A 15,519-nucleotide genomic window follows, 5' to 3' on the forward strand; every position below is an offset into this window, starting at 1 on the left:
GAGCCGCCCGGGAGCTCCGAGGGCGCACGCGACCGCCGGGGCTTCGAGGGCGCTGCACCTGCCAGGTCGGCCGCCGCCGCTGCCGCCTGGTGCCAGGCTGTGGGCAGACCCAGGTGGCGGCGGCAGCGGCGGCGGCGTCGGGGTCACCTCCCGCCGCCTGAGTCTTCGTCTGGGTCCCCTGCACCGCCGCGGCCGCTCCCACGTGCGCGACCGTCCCAGGAGCGCAGGCTCCGTTCTTCCTCAACAATTTTTGTAACTTTCCCCGTCTGTCTTCCCTTCTCCCCTTCTCCGCACCCTTACTTTATGAATAAGGCAAACAAAAAGTGTTCAAAGTGTCCACCGATTGCCACCTCCCGATTCTCCTTCCTTCCCTCCCCCGCCCCACTTTTTTGTTTTTTGAAAGCGGCGACAACATTGTTTAGTGTTTATTTTGTTTTACGATCGATAGCTCCCTTCGCTCGGTCGCGGCGGCTGCTGAGCGGCGAAGTGGCGTGGACCTCATGTAGAAATGACAACAATGGAAGGGGCCAGCGGGTCGAGTTTTGGAATAGACACGATTTTGTCCAGTGCCAGTTCGGGCAGCCCCGGCATGATGAATGGAGATTTCCGCCCGCTCGGCGAGGCCAGGACCGCGGATTTTAGGAGTCAGGCCACTCCATCCCCCTGTTCGGAGATTGATACCGTAGGAACGGCGCCTTCTTCTCCCATCTCCGTCACCATGGAGCCCCCGGAGCCGCATCTGGTAGCAGAAGGGCCCCAGCATCACCACCACCTCCATCACAGCCAACAGCCGCCGCCGCCAGCCGCGGCCCCCACGCAAACTTTGCAGCCTTCACCCCAACAGCAGCCGCCGCCGCCGCCGCCGCCGCCGCCGCAGCCACCGGCCCAGCAGCTGGGCTCGGCCGCCTCGGCCCCCAGGACTTCCACCTCTTCTTTTTTAATCAAGGACATCTTGGGCGACAGCAAACCTCTGGCGGCATGTGCACCCTACAGCACCAGCGTCCCTTCTCCCCACCACACCCCGAAGCAGGAGAGCAACGCGGCTCACGAGAGCTTCAGGCCAAAGCTGGAGCAGGAGGACAGCAAAACCAAACTCGACAAGCGGGAAGATTCCCAGAGCGACATCAAATGCCACGGTGAGTCGCGCCGCTTCGGCCGGCTGGCTGAGCGGTGTAGCTTCTCGTCCTTCGGTTCCCGGTCTCCCCTTCCGAACCCCTGCCAGTGTCTGAAGCGGGCTACCTCCCGGAGCCTCTGGGGCGATCGCGCCGCAGCCAAAACAGCTACGGGAGGGAGGCCTGGGCGGGCGACCGGCGGACTCGTCCGAAGTTCGGCTTATTGTTTCATTGCCACCTCTCAGCCTCCGCAGTCCCACTCCTTTCTTCGTTTTACTTAATTTTAATTTATTAGGAATAGGGCGGAGGCAGAGGGGAGCAGAGGGGATCTGACGGGCATACTTTCGTTGATAAAAGGGAAGTACTTGAGATTTTTCTAGCTGAGACCTTGGGGGTGGGAATGGGGTGAGGTGGGAGAGGGGAACGCGCTTAGCCAGCGTGGTGTCTAGGGGTGTGTGCACAAAGTATTTATTCTTTAATGTAAATTATTTCGTTCCCCCCTCCACCATATTTTCTAAACACCTTCACAGGAACCATCAGATTTAATGACGGAAAATTTTCCAAGTTGAGTAACAAAGCAACTTTTTAAAATTAGATTGTGATGAACATAGGGAAGCCAATAAGGTAAAAATTTATAACCAGTTTCTCAGTTTTTAAAATACCCTTCTGACTCCATGGTCCCAACCGAATATTTGCATTTCAGTAAGATTTTCGTCTCCCTACAAGTAATTGGGAAATAGCATTTATGAAAGTAAAATGTTACGGAATTGGACTCACTTGTTTTTTTAAAATCAGAAGATGACAATTGAAACGGTCCTTCACCCTCCCTTGTCCGTTTTCTCGTCAATTTCATAAGAAAGTGTTCTGGTCTTTGCACAACAAAAGAGTTTGAACATGTCAGGAGATTTATTTTTCCCCCTTTACTAATAAGTTTGTTATTATTATTATTAACCTTGCCATCTCTGGGAAAGATGTGTGCTGACTATCTGGAAGGTAGGATACTGGCTCCTCGTTTTACTATTATAACATTAGCATAATAGTGCCCAAAACAGATGTACAGTCTGGTCTGGCGATTTTTTGTGCACCAACCTCCCCAGTGGGTCAATTAGAGAGATTATTGTTCTTCCTGCAGGGAAGATCAAGGAGCGCAGCAAAAACGGGTACAAACAGAGAGGGATTGACATATCGATTTCCCAGCATTTCAGTAAAAAACCAAAGTTGACAAATAGAATCCGGAAATCTCTGGGCTGTCACCTGGATGGGCTCAGTGATTTTGAGCTCTGCTTGGTGTCTGGGTGACATATTCTCTCTGAAGCTTAAGACTCAACGCAAGCAATGCAGAGAACTCGATTCCAACATTTGCCAAGTGCATCTGAAGAAGGAAAACAAATGCCTATAACTTTCAATAATCAGAAAAAGTGAAATGAAAAAGGTGTCCCTTCCTCCAAACAAAATCAGAGTGGAAAGATCTTTTGAAAACTACCAAATCAGGCAAAAATGAGGTCATAGAGAAAAAGGTAAAGGAATGGGACAGGGTCTCCCCCCCTCCCCCCACCAAGGCAGTGAAGGAAACAATAACGAAAGGAACCTGTATAGTAAAAAAAAAAACAAAAAAACTTTTTTTTTTTTTAACTTCCAAAGATAGGAAGATGACACAACCTTTTAGAATCCTTTTAGGAGTGCCACACAAAGTTCCAGACTCCTTGGCCTTGGTCTTCTTTCTCTGTACTGGCTAAGGTCCAAGTTTGTGTGTGATGAGGGTGGCATAGTCCCCCAAGACCAGCAGCTGAGTTGGGGTTGAGAAGTGTTTGCCAGGAGGACACTCCCCCCTTCCTATCCCACAGTACCTCACGGCTATGGGTTTCTACCATAGGAACAAAGGAGGAAGGAGACCGGGAAATTACAAGTAGCCGGGAGAGTCCCCCTGTGAGAGCCAAAAAGCCTCGAAAAGCCAGGACAGCTTTCTCTGACCACCAACTCAACCAGCTGGAGCGCAGCTTTGAGCGGCAGAAGTACCTGAGTGTGCAGGACCGCATGGACCTGGCTGCTGCGCTCAACCTCACAGACACCCAAGTCAAGACCTGGTACCAGAACCGCAGGTAAGGGAGGCTGTGTCAGGGAGCAAAGGCATCTGGCCATCTAGGTCATGGCCACCACACCAATCTTCTTCCCTCCTGGCCCTGGGAGACTCCAGGGACTCAGACTGAGGCCCCAGAGTGGGCCCCTGGGGGCTTTCTGGCTGGAGCAGGGATTAGCCACACCCCCAAGGTGAGAGGGACCCATTGGCAGCTGGAGTTCGGAACATTGTGCCCAATGTTCCCGTCTGAGTGTCTTAACATATGCTGCTTTCCCTCTTAAACCCGAGTGGCTGGAATCCACTCCCCCCTGCCCCCAAATCGATCAAGCCACACCTTCTCAAATTGAGACATCTGTGCAGCTGACACTCAGGCCTATAGAGCCCGCGCCGTGCACCCTTTGGGCCTGCCCCAGGCTGGTTCCGAGCGTCTACAGCTGGCCACACAGCCTGGCTATTTCAGTTCGGGAGGGGCTGCCCCACTGGCCTCAGCTTAAATGTCCTTGCTTCGACTTATGAGGTAGCCGACCAGGCATCCAGACTGAGGGTCTGTCCCCCGTATTTGTCACCTCAGAGCCTGCCAGGAACCACTGCCTCCACTGAGAGGAAAGCAGGAAAGGGGCTGGCAGTGCTCACGGGCCCCTGAACGGTAGTGCGAGTCCAGGCAATCCGAGGCCGAAGTTATGCTGTGTTTCCAAGCCTGGCAGTTGTCTCCCTTGCCTTGATTTTTTTTCCTCCCCCTCCTTTTCTCTCATTTGTCTTCTAATCGTCCATAAGTGTGGTTGGAAATGCCCATCCAGTTGTCATCTTTACCATAATTTTCTGTCTCATTACATACGGTTTCAGCCACCCTAATTCTGTCGGAAAACATTAGTGTCATTTGTAGCCAATTTAAAATGGGCGACATGTTTATTAATTTGGCTGAAGCTGCTGGGTATGGATGGCCCACCAGCCCTGAGTTCCTTCATGGGGCATTTGAGCAAAGGCCTGTTCAACTCTTCTTCCTAACGGGGTTCGGTGGGGGAGGGAAGCGACCGAGAAGAGCTGATCACAGGTTTTAATTGTTACTCTCTTCCAGAGGAGAGAATATCTTGAAATGTATCTTTCCCCTCCTGAAATGGCCTCAAGGTACTGTCACCTTGGAAGAGCCCTCCCTCAAATGAATTCCATTTTGAAACCTTGCTGCCTCCCTTGCCCCAAGACTCCCCCCGCCCCGCTGTTGGGTCCTGTCAGAATGAAGGGAGAGATGTCTCCGCAGCCGCTGGGGACTGAGAGGGGCAGGGTCCGGCCCCCGGAGTCTCCCCGTCCCTTTGTTTATGGTTTCTTCTCGCTAGGCCTGGAGGAAAGGAGGAGGGGCAGAGAGTGGACACTCTGGGATTGTTGGGGGGCCACTTGGGGCAAGGAATTAGAGGAGGAGGGAAGGGACCACCTACAGAAAAAGTGGTCCCAGTTGGCCTTTGGGAAAGTTTCAGGAAGTAGCCTAAGTATAAGGGGGGCAGCAGCAGAGCAGAGGGTCATGAAAAGGCAGCAAAGCTTGTGGAATTTCATTTATGTATGTCTCAGATATTAAGGGTGGAACTTACGAGGTTGACTTGAATTTGGGCCATTCTGTGAGCAAGACAGGGCGGACAGGGCTAGGAGATGTGGTTCATTCCCGGTCCTCAGAGCATGCCGTCTTCCTGTCCCCGGAGAAGGAGAAGGCAGGAGAGGGTGAGAGAAGGGGTCTGAGTGCCCGCACGGAGCCCACAGCTGCGGGGTGCCTGCACGCCTGCTTTTTTTCAGGACCAAGTGGAAGCGGCAGACCGCGGTGGGCCTGGAGCTGCTGGCCGAGGCGGGGAACTACTCGGCCCTGCAGAGGATGTTTCCGTCGCCTTATTTCTACCACCCGAGCCTGCTGGGCAGCATGGACAGCACCACGGCCGCCGCGGCCGCCGCAGCCATGTACAGCAGCATGTACCGGACTCCTCCCGCGCCCCACCCCCAGCTGCAGCGGCCCCTGGTGCCCCGCGTGCTCATCCACGGCCTGGGGCCTGGGGGACAGCCGGCCCTCAATCCCTTGTCCAACCCCATCCCAGGCACCCCGCACCCCCGGTGAAGAACGAGCGACTGACAGCGCCGTGGTCCTTTCCCCGCCCCCTCCCCGACTGGACCACAGCCCGTCCTCTCCCCGCTCTAGGCCTCGAGGCCTCTCTCAAAAGCGACCCGGGAAGCAGAAAAGTAAGAGAAGAAGCCGCTCACCAATGGGAGGGGGGGCCCCCAAAGAGGAGCCAGCCCTTCGCTCTCCATCTCCCCACCCCCAGAAAACAGGGCTGGAAAGCCCCCCTCAGCAGTGTGACTGGCGAAAATGGTGCCCCCACACAGAGTGCGACCAGTAAGTGAAAAACATCAACAAAAACAAAACCTCAAGTTCTTTTTAAAAATGACTTTAGGGACAACCAGGAGGGAGGGGGGAGGGGTGAGGAGGGAAGAAGGAAGGGCACGAAGAGGAAGCCGTTTGGGCAAAGAGAATTGTAGATGGACAGACAAACCAGATTCTGAGGCCCAGGGCGTTGCTGTGGACATTCCGTCTGCCCCAGAGAAAAGAGGAGGGTAACTGAGAACTTTGCACTGATTTCTCATGACCTTTTTTCTTTTGGAAAAGTGGCATGCTCCATAATATGAAAAAAAAATGTACATTTGAAAGACTGAGTGATAAGTGATATATCATATTTATTATATGTTGTCCAAAAAAGAGTCAGTTATATACGTTAGTAAAACATGATTTTTCTTTTCATGTCTTTTTGATTCCGTAAAATAAATGCTTAGACAAAAATATAGATTTTTTTGTGATTGAAAATTACAAAAATAAAGTTTATCTTTTTTTAACAAGCGATGAAATTCAAGGGAGCTGATTTTACTAAAGCAGAATGTACTATGATGAAATGGCCTGACTTGGTTTGGGGTGGGGGGTGGAAATTCCTTCCCATAATATTAGGAATTTACAAGATCTGTAACGACTTTGGGTTGAGTTATATAAATGCAGCTCCAGTTTTCACGCTGGTCTCTTCCGAGCCATTATTTGATGTGTGAATTCCTTTCTTTTTAGTGGCCGATTTCAGAGCCGCCCGGAGGCAGAGGGGGAAAAGTCTCCGCGTGTAGGCCGCTGGTGCTGGCTGAGCGGGCTGCCAACTTCCCCAGCTCCCAGCCTGCCCGGCAGCCGGGGTCTGTCGGCCCCTCCTCCTCCTTCTCCTCGGGCTCTTCCCGGGGCAGTGAGGGTCCCCAGCGCTGGGCAGCGGGCCGGTGGACGCTCTCGGGCCTCGCAGCTGTTCTGCCGCCCGCAGCCCGGAGCCCACGCGGCGGGACAGCCTGCGAGCGAGCGGCTGCAGGGCGCGCAATTAGGACGCCCGGGGGACTCGGAGAGGCCGGGCTAACAAACCCTTGTTGCGGCTTTGATCCTTGCTTCCCGTTCCCCAGCGGGCATCCGGCCCCCAGCCCCGAGCGCCGCGCGCCAAGCCTCTTGTCCTCGTGAGTTTGTTGTGCTGGGATGCCTTGGAGCAGGAATCCAAGTCCGGCCGCGACAGGCTTGCCAAACTTCTTATCCGCATCCCTGGATGAGTCGGGACCACAAAATGAGAGGCCCTGCCCAGAAGGTGGAGGAGGTCTGCTGCCTGCTCTGGGAGCGTGTGTGAACGGGTGTGTGAATACCGGGAGCACCTCAGCAGGGCTGCGGTGCGCCTCACCACACTGGCTCCCCACCAGGCTCAGCACTCAAGACTATATAAGGAAACAACCCATCGGGGATTCAGTTCTAGGGCTGCTCCCACCTTCTGCAGCCCCAAGGTCATTGCCTGGAGAGCCGGAGTTAGATCCCCCCGCTGGGTATTCTCATATGTCTAGCCTCACTCCTGCCTTAGTCTGGTGCCAAAGGGGTAAGACATGCAGGTAAAACACGTCCAGACCCATCCTCCAACTTTCTCTGATGTTGAACCTTAGTAGAGTTAAAAACATCTTTTTAAAAAAGTAGAGTGCTGTGGGAGTGTGTATTGGGGAGAGGTGGGAAGGAAGCAGCGAAGGGGTGAAATCCAGGAGGAAATTGCCTCGGGCGCCTTGATCAGACTTTGGCTAATTAAGGAGTGGTTTGCAGATTTCTATCTAGCTCATCAATTTGCTTTAAAAGTGGTCTTGGTCTTGTTTGATTCGAACAAAAGGGTGTGGACTGGCCCTTTTCATTTTCTTCCTGCTGGGGGCACACTCTAGATAGCTGGGTTGGGCTGGAAACTGGGCACCACTGTGTCCAGTGGGGAATGCCCGGGGCCTGGGCAGTCTAGCAGTCTCTCCTTCTCCCATCCATATTAACTGCTGGTGGGTTTTACAGTCAAGTTTAAATGGCTCAAAAAGGGTCTGCCTGGGCCTAAAAGGGCGCTCTCCAAGTCTTGGGGGGGAGGTACTACAGTTTTGGTCTGCACTGGCCCTGAGATCGGTCAGTTTTGGGCGCAAGAGAGACCTGGGAAGTCCCTGGAGTTCATTCACACATCACACATTCCCTATGAAGAATGACCTCAGGTCCAGTTAGGGAAAACACATAAACAAACTTAGAAATATAAACAATGCCATAGCACCCACCTGCTACCAGCAGCCCGCCAGCAGCTCACCAGCCACTCTGTGGAGGACCCTGCCTGCTTTCCCTTCACTCTCAAGGCTGAACTTGGACTCCATAGGTGGATAATGCAGGGGGAAGTGCTATATCTATAGAGACCAAGTTTTCTTAATTAGCCTTTATTCCACTGCTGTTAGCCATTACTCTGGATCCACTAGGGCCCTCCTAAATTTGCTTTTTCTCAAAGTCATGTTTTCTTCAACCCCCTAAGCTGGGCTGCTAAAGGTGTCCATTCCTCTCTAAATTTGTTTTGGTTATTTCCTGTTGCATAGAAGTTGGCAAATTGGATATTAGGGATGGGTGTTGTTTTAGGAAGAAAACTGAGTGCTGGATTTTTTCTTTTCATTCTTTTTACCTCAGCAGGTGCCTTCTATCCAAACGTCCCCAAACTATGGCTTAAAACTCAAATGCAAATTCATCCTTTTCCTCAAAAAGGGTCCCTCTGTTCTTCTGCACTTGTCCAACAAAGATGGGGCTTGGCTAAGAGATGAGGAGTGCAACCCTAGTTTTTTTCTGAAAAACAAGGAGCAAAGATAACAGGCAAAGGTCTTTTTCTCATGGGGGATCTGGAGTCAGTTATGGAAGCCCAGAGGACAGCTGTCCCTGGGAGCTATGATCCTTTCCTTTTTCCCTAGCTTCACTTGGTGTCTGAAGGGAACTCTGTGGTTGGACTCTGGATTGCGCCTTTAAGTTGGGGACTGGTGAAGCAGGGACTTGCCTTGGCAATCTTTGCTTCCTACAGAAACCCGTTTACGAATTTGTTTCAGAGAGATGTTTAAACACCCACAATGACCCCATTAGGTTTGCCCACTCCAATATTAGGTCTGGGACCCCAGCAAACCTAGCAGAAATCTGTAGTGAATGTGAAGTAAAAAGTTAATTTCCCAGCCAGCAGCCAGCCAGTTTAGTCCAAACCAGCGATTTTCAGTGAGTTGTAAACTAACGATTGCAGCTTGTCTCTAGCCTCCAGCAAATATACCTACCACCTTGTATCAGTTTATTTTTGCTCCACCCCTTAAAATGAAAGCCCACACGATGGCAAATTAGACAGCAGATTTCCTCTGTTGCAAATAAAACCCACTTACCCTCAAACCAAGACTTTCCTCCTCTTCTCTCCCTGCCTTCTGACTCCTACCTAGGCAGCCCTTCCCCAGGAGTCTGCTGAATCCCACCTCCCCTCTTTAAACTGCAGCTTGTGAGTAGTTTGTTTTGTTACATTTTTAACTTTCTAAAAATATTTGGAAAAGCTCTCCCCAGGGCTAGGGAAACTTTAGTTCCTGTTAAGCCATGTGGTAACAAAAATATACTGGAAGAGAGCCGCCTAGTTTTCTAAAAACCAGGCGCCGCTTGAAGTCAACAGGCTTGGGAAGAGATTGACTTTTCACCACTGGTGGGAATGGGCAAGGGCAGGGTGGCGCCTCCAAGGAGATTGCTGTTTCCTCTGAAGCTCGGAATCCTCAGCGAGGGAAAGGTGGCTGTTGTTTTGGCTGTTGGCTAGAGAGGTGTGGGCAGAAGATAAATGGGGGGCTTTCGCAGACTTTACCTCATGGACCCTTGGAAAGTGCCTCTGGGCTCCTTGAGTCTCCCGCTAGATCTTTGTCTTGTCCCACTCTCTTGGCTAGTTCCAGCCTTCCTCTCCACTACTTGTTTCCCTGGAGTTGAGGCGCATGTCCAGGACCCAGTGCCCCTTCCTTCTTATTTCTGGCAGGCTGAACACCCCCAGGGCTGAGTGGGGGTAAGTGTGTAGGGTTGAGGGTGTGCGATTTCAGAGAAAGGGAGGTGTCACTGGCCTCTTGCATTGGAAAAACAGGTCAGCTGCCTCAGGGCAGTGCGGTGACCCAGAAGGGACTTTATTCCTCCCCTCCTTCCGGCTGCGTTTTGAAGGTCTCTATCCGTCCGAATGTTACGGGGCGGACCGTCTAGGCCAACACTGCATTCTGTTTCCTTCCTCTCTAAGTCTCCTGGTCTCGTCTCCCCGTCCCCCTTTCCCGATTTCTCTCTCTTAGCACCACAGACAGCTCCCAGGGCGCGCGGTGGAGCGTAGCGCCGGGGGCTGGCGGGTTCCCTGCAAAGCCTAGGCGACCGCAAGGGGCGCGCCGGGGAAGGGTCGACGGCGCCCGCGGGGGAGGTCCGCGAGGTGATTACAAAGAGCCCTCCCGGCAGCGTTTCCTGATTAGCTCTAAGTCCAAACAGGGTCACATTCCAAAGAAGAAAATCTTCAGATCAATAAAGTAATTCAAAAACCCAAAGATCTCGGGGTAAGTAGTGCTCAGTGACAGATCAACTCTAAACCGTCCCTATTTAATAAGTTCTTAGTGGAAGCCGACTGGGGAGGAGCGGGGCCTCAGGTCTGTTGCTTCGAAGCCCTTGCGCCGCGGCCGCAGCGAAGTCGCCAGAGGAATCGCTCTAAATGGCACTTTTTACTTCCTCCGCTCGCGCTGCCCTGACTGCTCGGCGAACCGCCGCTTCGGCAGATGGAAGCCCAGGAGAAGCGCTCCCGAGGCGGCGGCCCAGCCAGGAGGGTGGCGTGAAGGCCCGGATCTCCGCCGGTGCTCTCACCCCGACCCTCCGCGCCGCAGTTGCGGGAGTCTCCCGGCTTCCGCTACTATCCGGTCCAGGAGAGCAGGTCGCCTCCGCGGGAGCTCCGCCAAAAGAAGAGGACCTTCCATAGCGAGAGTTTGAACTTGATTTACTATAAAAGGGCTTTGTCACATTGCGGAACTGATGGATACCCACCCCCACCCGCCCCCTTATCTGGCCGCCAGGCTCGATTCTTTTACTGCAGAGGCCCTAGATGTGGTGATCCTCCCGTCTTCTAACGATTCGCACTCACACTGCGGCCGGCGCTTTCAGCGGAGGTTCCCAAGGGCCGCGGCCGCGCTCGGCTCCCCGCGGGGTCTCCCAGGGTGCCCGCCCCAGCCGAGACTCTGCGCTGCTCTCTGCCCCGGGACAGCCCCGCGGCCACAAGTCCCCGCTCCCGGTTACCGACGTGCTTAAAGGAGGAATGCGTGCTTTAGGACAGGGACCCTATAGAGCAGGGACAGGAGTGCAGATGCTTTCACGATCCATGCTTGGGCTGGGCCTACAGAGCAGGGCCTTTTTCTCACATCTCGGCTGACTCGGGAGAGAATATAAAAACTTCTCCTTTTCCGGTAATGATATAAATCTTTGCTCAGGTGGGAGCTCATTTCTGTATCCCCCATTCTTTCCTCCTCCCCTCAAAAGGCCTCGTGGCTGCAAATGACTGCCTCCTTCAGATTTTTCCTCAGTTCTTAAAGCCAACTCTTCTTTGTTGATGACCTGCCACCCCCCCCCCACCTCCGCCGCCCCGTCACAGTTTAGAGGGATGGAATTGCTAAGTGGAATTTTTTATTTTTTTAAAACATTTATTGTTTTTTATTTTTTTAATAATAGTTTATTGTCAAATTGGTTTCCATATAACACCTAGTGCTTCTCCCGACAAGTGCCCCCCCTCCATGACCATTTCCCTCTTCCCCCCTCTCCCTCCCTCTTCAGCCCTTGGTCCGTTTTCAGTATTGGAGCTGATGGAGATTACTTACATTTTATAGGTTCCTAGCACCCCTGGGGAGCCCCTGGAGCGTGGGGGGGGGCAGGGTGAGCATCTTTACCTGAAATGGGAGGGAAAGTTTTCTATAGAGTAATATGTATTTATAATGCCGCCCTAGGAGAGAGAAATTAGGCATTGGTGGTACATTGATCCCCTACCCCTGTGCTACAAAATGGGAGTGCCCACGGTGGAACACTAGTCTACAGTCTGTCGACTTAAAAAAAAAAAAAAAAAAGGCAAGCTCAAAATTGTCCGAAAGATTAGTTTGTTTGGGAGTGGCAGAGGAATTGCAATTTGGGATATGCTAACTAGAGCAAGCTACAAGAGAGTGTACTGAGGGTTTGGGGCAGGCTATATTTATGGGTAGAGAATGTTAAGAGAGGAGAGTTCAGTTAGAATCTGTTAAAATAAAAAACAAATGGAGACCAGCTTTGAAAATTCCCTGAGCAGACAAAACCAGTCCAGTCACACAAATAAAGCTCAATTCAGCTTATTTTGTAAGATCAACCGGACCTGGGTCATTTCTTGTCCATGTTTGTGGAAACCGTACCCAAAATTCCCCAAGGTTGATATGAAGTAACTCCTGACCAACTCCCTCTTAAGAAAATTCCAACATTATCAACTTTTTATAAATTAGGAAATTATGGGAAATCGGTCTTTCAGTCCCTAAATATTGTTTTCCTGAGGGGACACATGTGAGATTTTACATTATATATCCTTTATCTTCCCATTTTGATCAAGATCTTTCATAGAAAGCACCATTGGTTATGTCATTCAAATGTTGCTTGTTAATTTTTGTCAAAGATGGATTGCATTGCATGCCCTGTGAAGCTGAGGAGGACCATCAGGTGTCTTTTTTCCATGAAGCTGAGAAAGGCTATCCTCAGGAGTCTTGTCTCAAGGAGGAGGGAAATGATATGGAATTTCTTTGAGCTCATTTGAGCAACAAGAGGATTGAAAATGAGGAATTTCAGTCATATCTCTCTAAGGTGGACCATTTAGTTTCCGTGGTCAGTTGAGTTTCAGAAAAAGCCTTTGAAAGGAAAAAATAATTAGTACATACATTTGGGAAGAAGGCATTTGTAATGATATAAAATAGTAGAAGTTTTATTAAAAAGATGAAACAGAACCAAAAGCCCAATTATAGCTATTGATTGAAATGCACCTCTCAACCAGTTTCCCCAATTATTAAATAGATTGAAACTGTCCCAGGTTCTGGGAGCTTGGCCAACTTCTGCTAGTAGCTTGATGTTGTCTTCTGTTATTTTTAGTTCTTGTGTTATTTTCTTTGACTTATTGACATAAAAACAGCATTTGTCTCCAAATAAGGTGCAGGTTCCCCCCTGTGGGGCAGTGAGGAGGTTTAGGGCTCTGTTGTTTGGTAGGATTACTTTGCAAGGCTATCTGTTTGGGTTTGTTGATGTTCAGAAGCTTGAACAGAAGCATTGAAAGTGGTGGATATGACTATAGAAAAGATTGTGAACTGCTTTTTCAAGGTCTACTACTTCCAGTCTAAGGGAAAAAAGCTCAAGTGAAAGCATGCCCCAAACCCTTTGTGTGTGCTGCAGGGTTGTGTGTAGGCAGCCACCCCAAATTATAAGATTTCCAGTTCCAACACGTCCTTTTCACTTGACAGGAAAAAGGCCTCAGAGTAGGTATATAAGTAGTAGAAAGAAGAGTTTTTCTAATTTTGGCATTAGAGGTGAGGGTAATGATCCTACAACCTCCCTTTCCAATTAAGGGGATGTATAGAACATATGTTTCTTCCACACAAAAAGAAATACCCAGTGTACTATAAGCCTAAGACAAGTCAGTTCTCTGCCCAGATTCTTATTCCTGGAATGAAAGGGAGAATCTTATGATCAGAAATATAATCATTTATATAGAGTTCTTGATAATCTGGTTTATGAGTACTATGGGAGTGTTTATGTGGGCATTTTAAATTTCTGTAGAACTTCAGGTTTGGTGGAGATCTGGAAGAAGTAAATTTCCACCATTCATCAGATTTTTGGTCAATTCCCAGTAAAGTGCCACTGAATGAGAACACATTAGCTTCCCATTTTTTAGTATTATTATGGCTTTCATTGCCCCACCATTGAGATATATTAATGGAGGAAATGATACAGCCTTCTGGACTCCAACTAGAGAGTGAATTCATGTTCATTTGGATCATATAAAAGAGTATAGTAAAAAATATTTAATGGGAGGTATCCCAGAATTTTGCCATTTCTGTCACTATTTGTGAAATAGTAAGAAAAATTTGGGGTTAAGTCCAGACCTGAGTGAGAGATAATCCTTTATGAGTGGGGAGTATCCAATGGAAAACCATAGTATTTGGTATCAGTCTTCTAGAAGAAAGAACACTATGGTTTCAATGGTACCAGAGGAAAATCTTACATTTTTTACCAGAGAGGTTTTATTTTATTTTAATTATTTTATTTATTAAAAAATTTTAAATGTTTATATTTTGAGAGAGAAAAAGAGAGAGAGAATGAGCAAGAGAGGGTCAGAGAGAGAGGGAGACACAGAATCTGAAGCAGGCTCCAGGCTCTGAGCGGTGAGCACAGAGCCCAACACAGGGCTCGAACTCACAGACTGCAAGATCATGCCCTGAGCCAAAGTTGGACGCTTAACCATCTGAGCCACCCAGGTGCCTCTTTACCAGAGTGGTTTTGCAATCCTTCTAAAGATACTGGCCAGGCCACCAATTCAGGTTCATCGTGGTAATACTTGGTCTGGCACAAAAACTAAGGAAAGAACAATTGAAAGCATGAATGATCTGATTTAACAAAACAGAGTGATTAAAAACAAACAGGAAAGTTATATAGGCCTGATATGGATATCTTGAGTAAGCTGTCTATTCCGGATGCCATCTGCTTCAGTTCCGAGAAATTTTCAGTTTCAGATCATTAGTTGGTGTACAGCCTCATTCAGAATTGGGGGCTTTCGGGGCACCTGGGTGGCTCAGTCGGTTAAACCTCCGACTTCGGCTCAGGTCAGATCTCACGTTCGTGGGTTCGAGCCCCACGTCAGGCTCTTGTGCTGACAGCTAGCTCAGGGCCTGGAGCCTGCTTCCAGTTCTGTGTCTCCTTCTCTCTCTGCCCCTCCCCCTCTCATGCTCTGTCTATCCCTGTATCAAAAATAAATAAAAACATTAAAAAAGTAATAAAAAAAAAGAATTGGAGGCTTTCTTTAGATATGGTGCAATCCCAGGTATCTATTCCTTGAGATTTGGCTACACAGAGATTAGTTAGTAATACCTGGTAGGGACATTTTCAGCAAGATTGAAGAGAGTCTTTTTAGGGGTGTCTTTTCCAATAGACAAAATTCTTCAGGCTATAAGGTGTGTTGTTTGATGTCTTCATCTCCAGAGAGTGCTCTGTGGAAAGACTGTTCTACCAAAGCATGATCATTTTCAATAGACTTGATTGTGCAAAATTAATGTGCACCCCCCTTTATTAGTTTTGGGTTAAAAGAAGCAGGGGCTAAGTACATTGGCCATCCTGTAATTATTTTAAACAGTGAAAGTTTATGCATGCAAAAGAAAGTAGGTCTATGATTTAGAAGAACCAATGATAATGCTTTTGGCCAAGGTATTTGGACGGTTTCCGCTAATTTAGCTGAGTCAGTAATTCCATTTGTGTGTTAGACCTGTCCGGAAGACTAAGCACAATAAACACAAAGTGTTGCAGAATTGGCCAGACAGCACAGGCTTGTTGAATATTTGACCAGTTAAATGCATTTACCCCATTACTATGAAGACCAAGGGGAAATAATCTTTTCCAGTACAATTTTAGCTGCAGAATAGTCACCTGTCTACATGGTGTCTTACATGGGAAATCTTAAGTTCAATGTGAAAACATGCAAACTATTACTGGAATATACTTGTATCCATGAGATGGGGCAACTGTATGATATCCACTTGCCAAGCCTCAGATGGTCCACTGGGTAAACTAAAATGTCTGGGGGCAGTATGGATGAGTTTCCTTGGGTTAAGTTTAGGACAGGGGGAACAAGCAAGATAGACACTTTTTTTGTGCCTTGCAGATGTTTCCTACCGATAATTGATTTATGAACATTATCATTTTATCAGCTGACCAGTGATTTAATTCATGTATGATAGTTAATA

The 15,519-nt window shown here is 49.3% G+C and overlaps 1 protein-coding gene across 2 annotated transcripts in view; it reads left to right on the forward strand.

Moving 5' to 3' along the window:
- The window catches only part of BARHL2 (BarH like homeobox 2), a 6,791-nt gene extending 588 nt beyond the window's left edge, over positions 1 to 6,203 (forward strand). The window contains exons 2-4 of one of the 2 annotated variants that reach the window (XM_029948381.1): positions 449 to 1,136; positions 2,986 to 3,211; positions 4,969 to 6,203. In XM_029948381.1, coding sequence (XP_029804241.1) covers positions 509 to 1,136; positions 2,986 to 3,211; positions 4,969 to 5,281 — 1,167 coding nt within the window. In that variant the 5' untranslated portion in view covers positions 449 to 508 and the 3' untranslated portion in view covers positions 5,282 to 6,203. Of the gene's footprint in view, positions 1 to 55; positions 1,137 to 2,985; positions 3,212 to 4,968 lie in introns of those variants that run through there. The other variant, XM_029948380.1, reaches the window with a different exon arrangement.
- The last annotated feature ends 9,316 nt before the right edge of the window (positions 6,204 to 15,519 follow it).

Source organism: Suricata suricatta, chromosome 8 (genome assembly GCF_006229205.1).
Source record: "Suricata suricatta isolate VVHF042 chromosome 8, meerkat_22Aug2017_6uvM2_HiC, whole genome shotgun sequence".
Lineage (NCBI taxonomy): Eukaryota > Metazoa > Chordata > Mammalia > Carnivora > Herpestidae > Suricata > Suricata suricatta.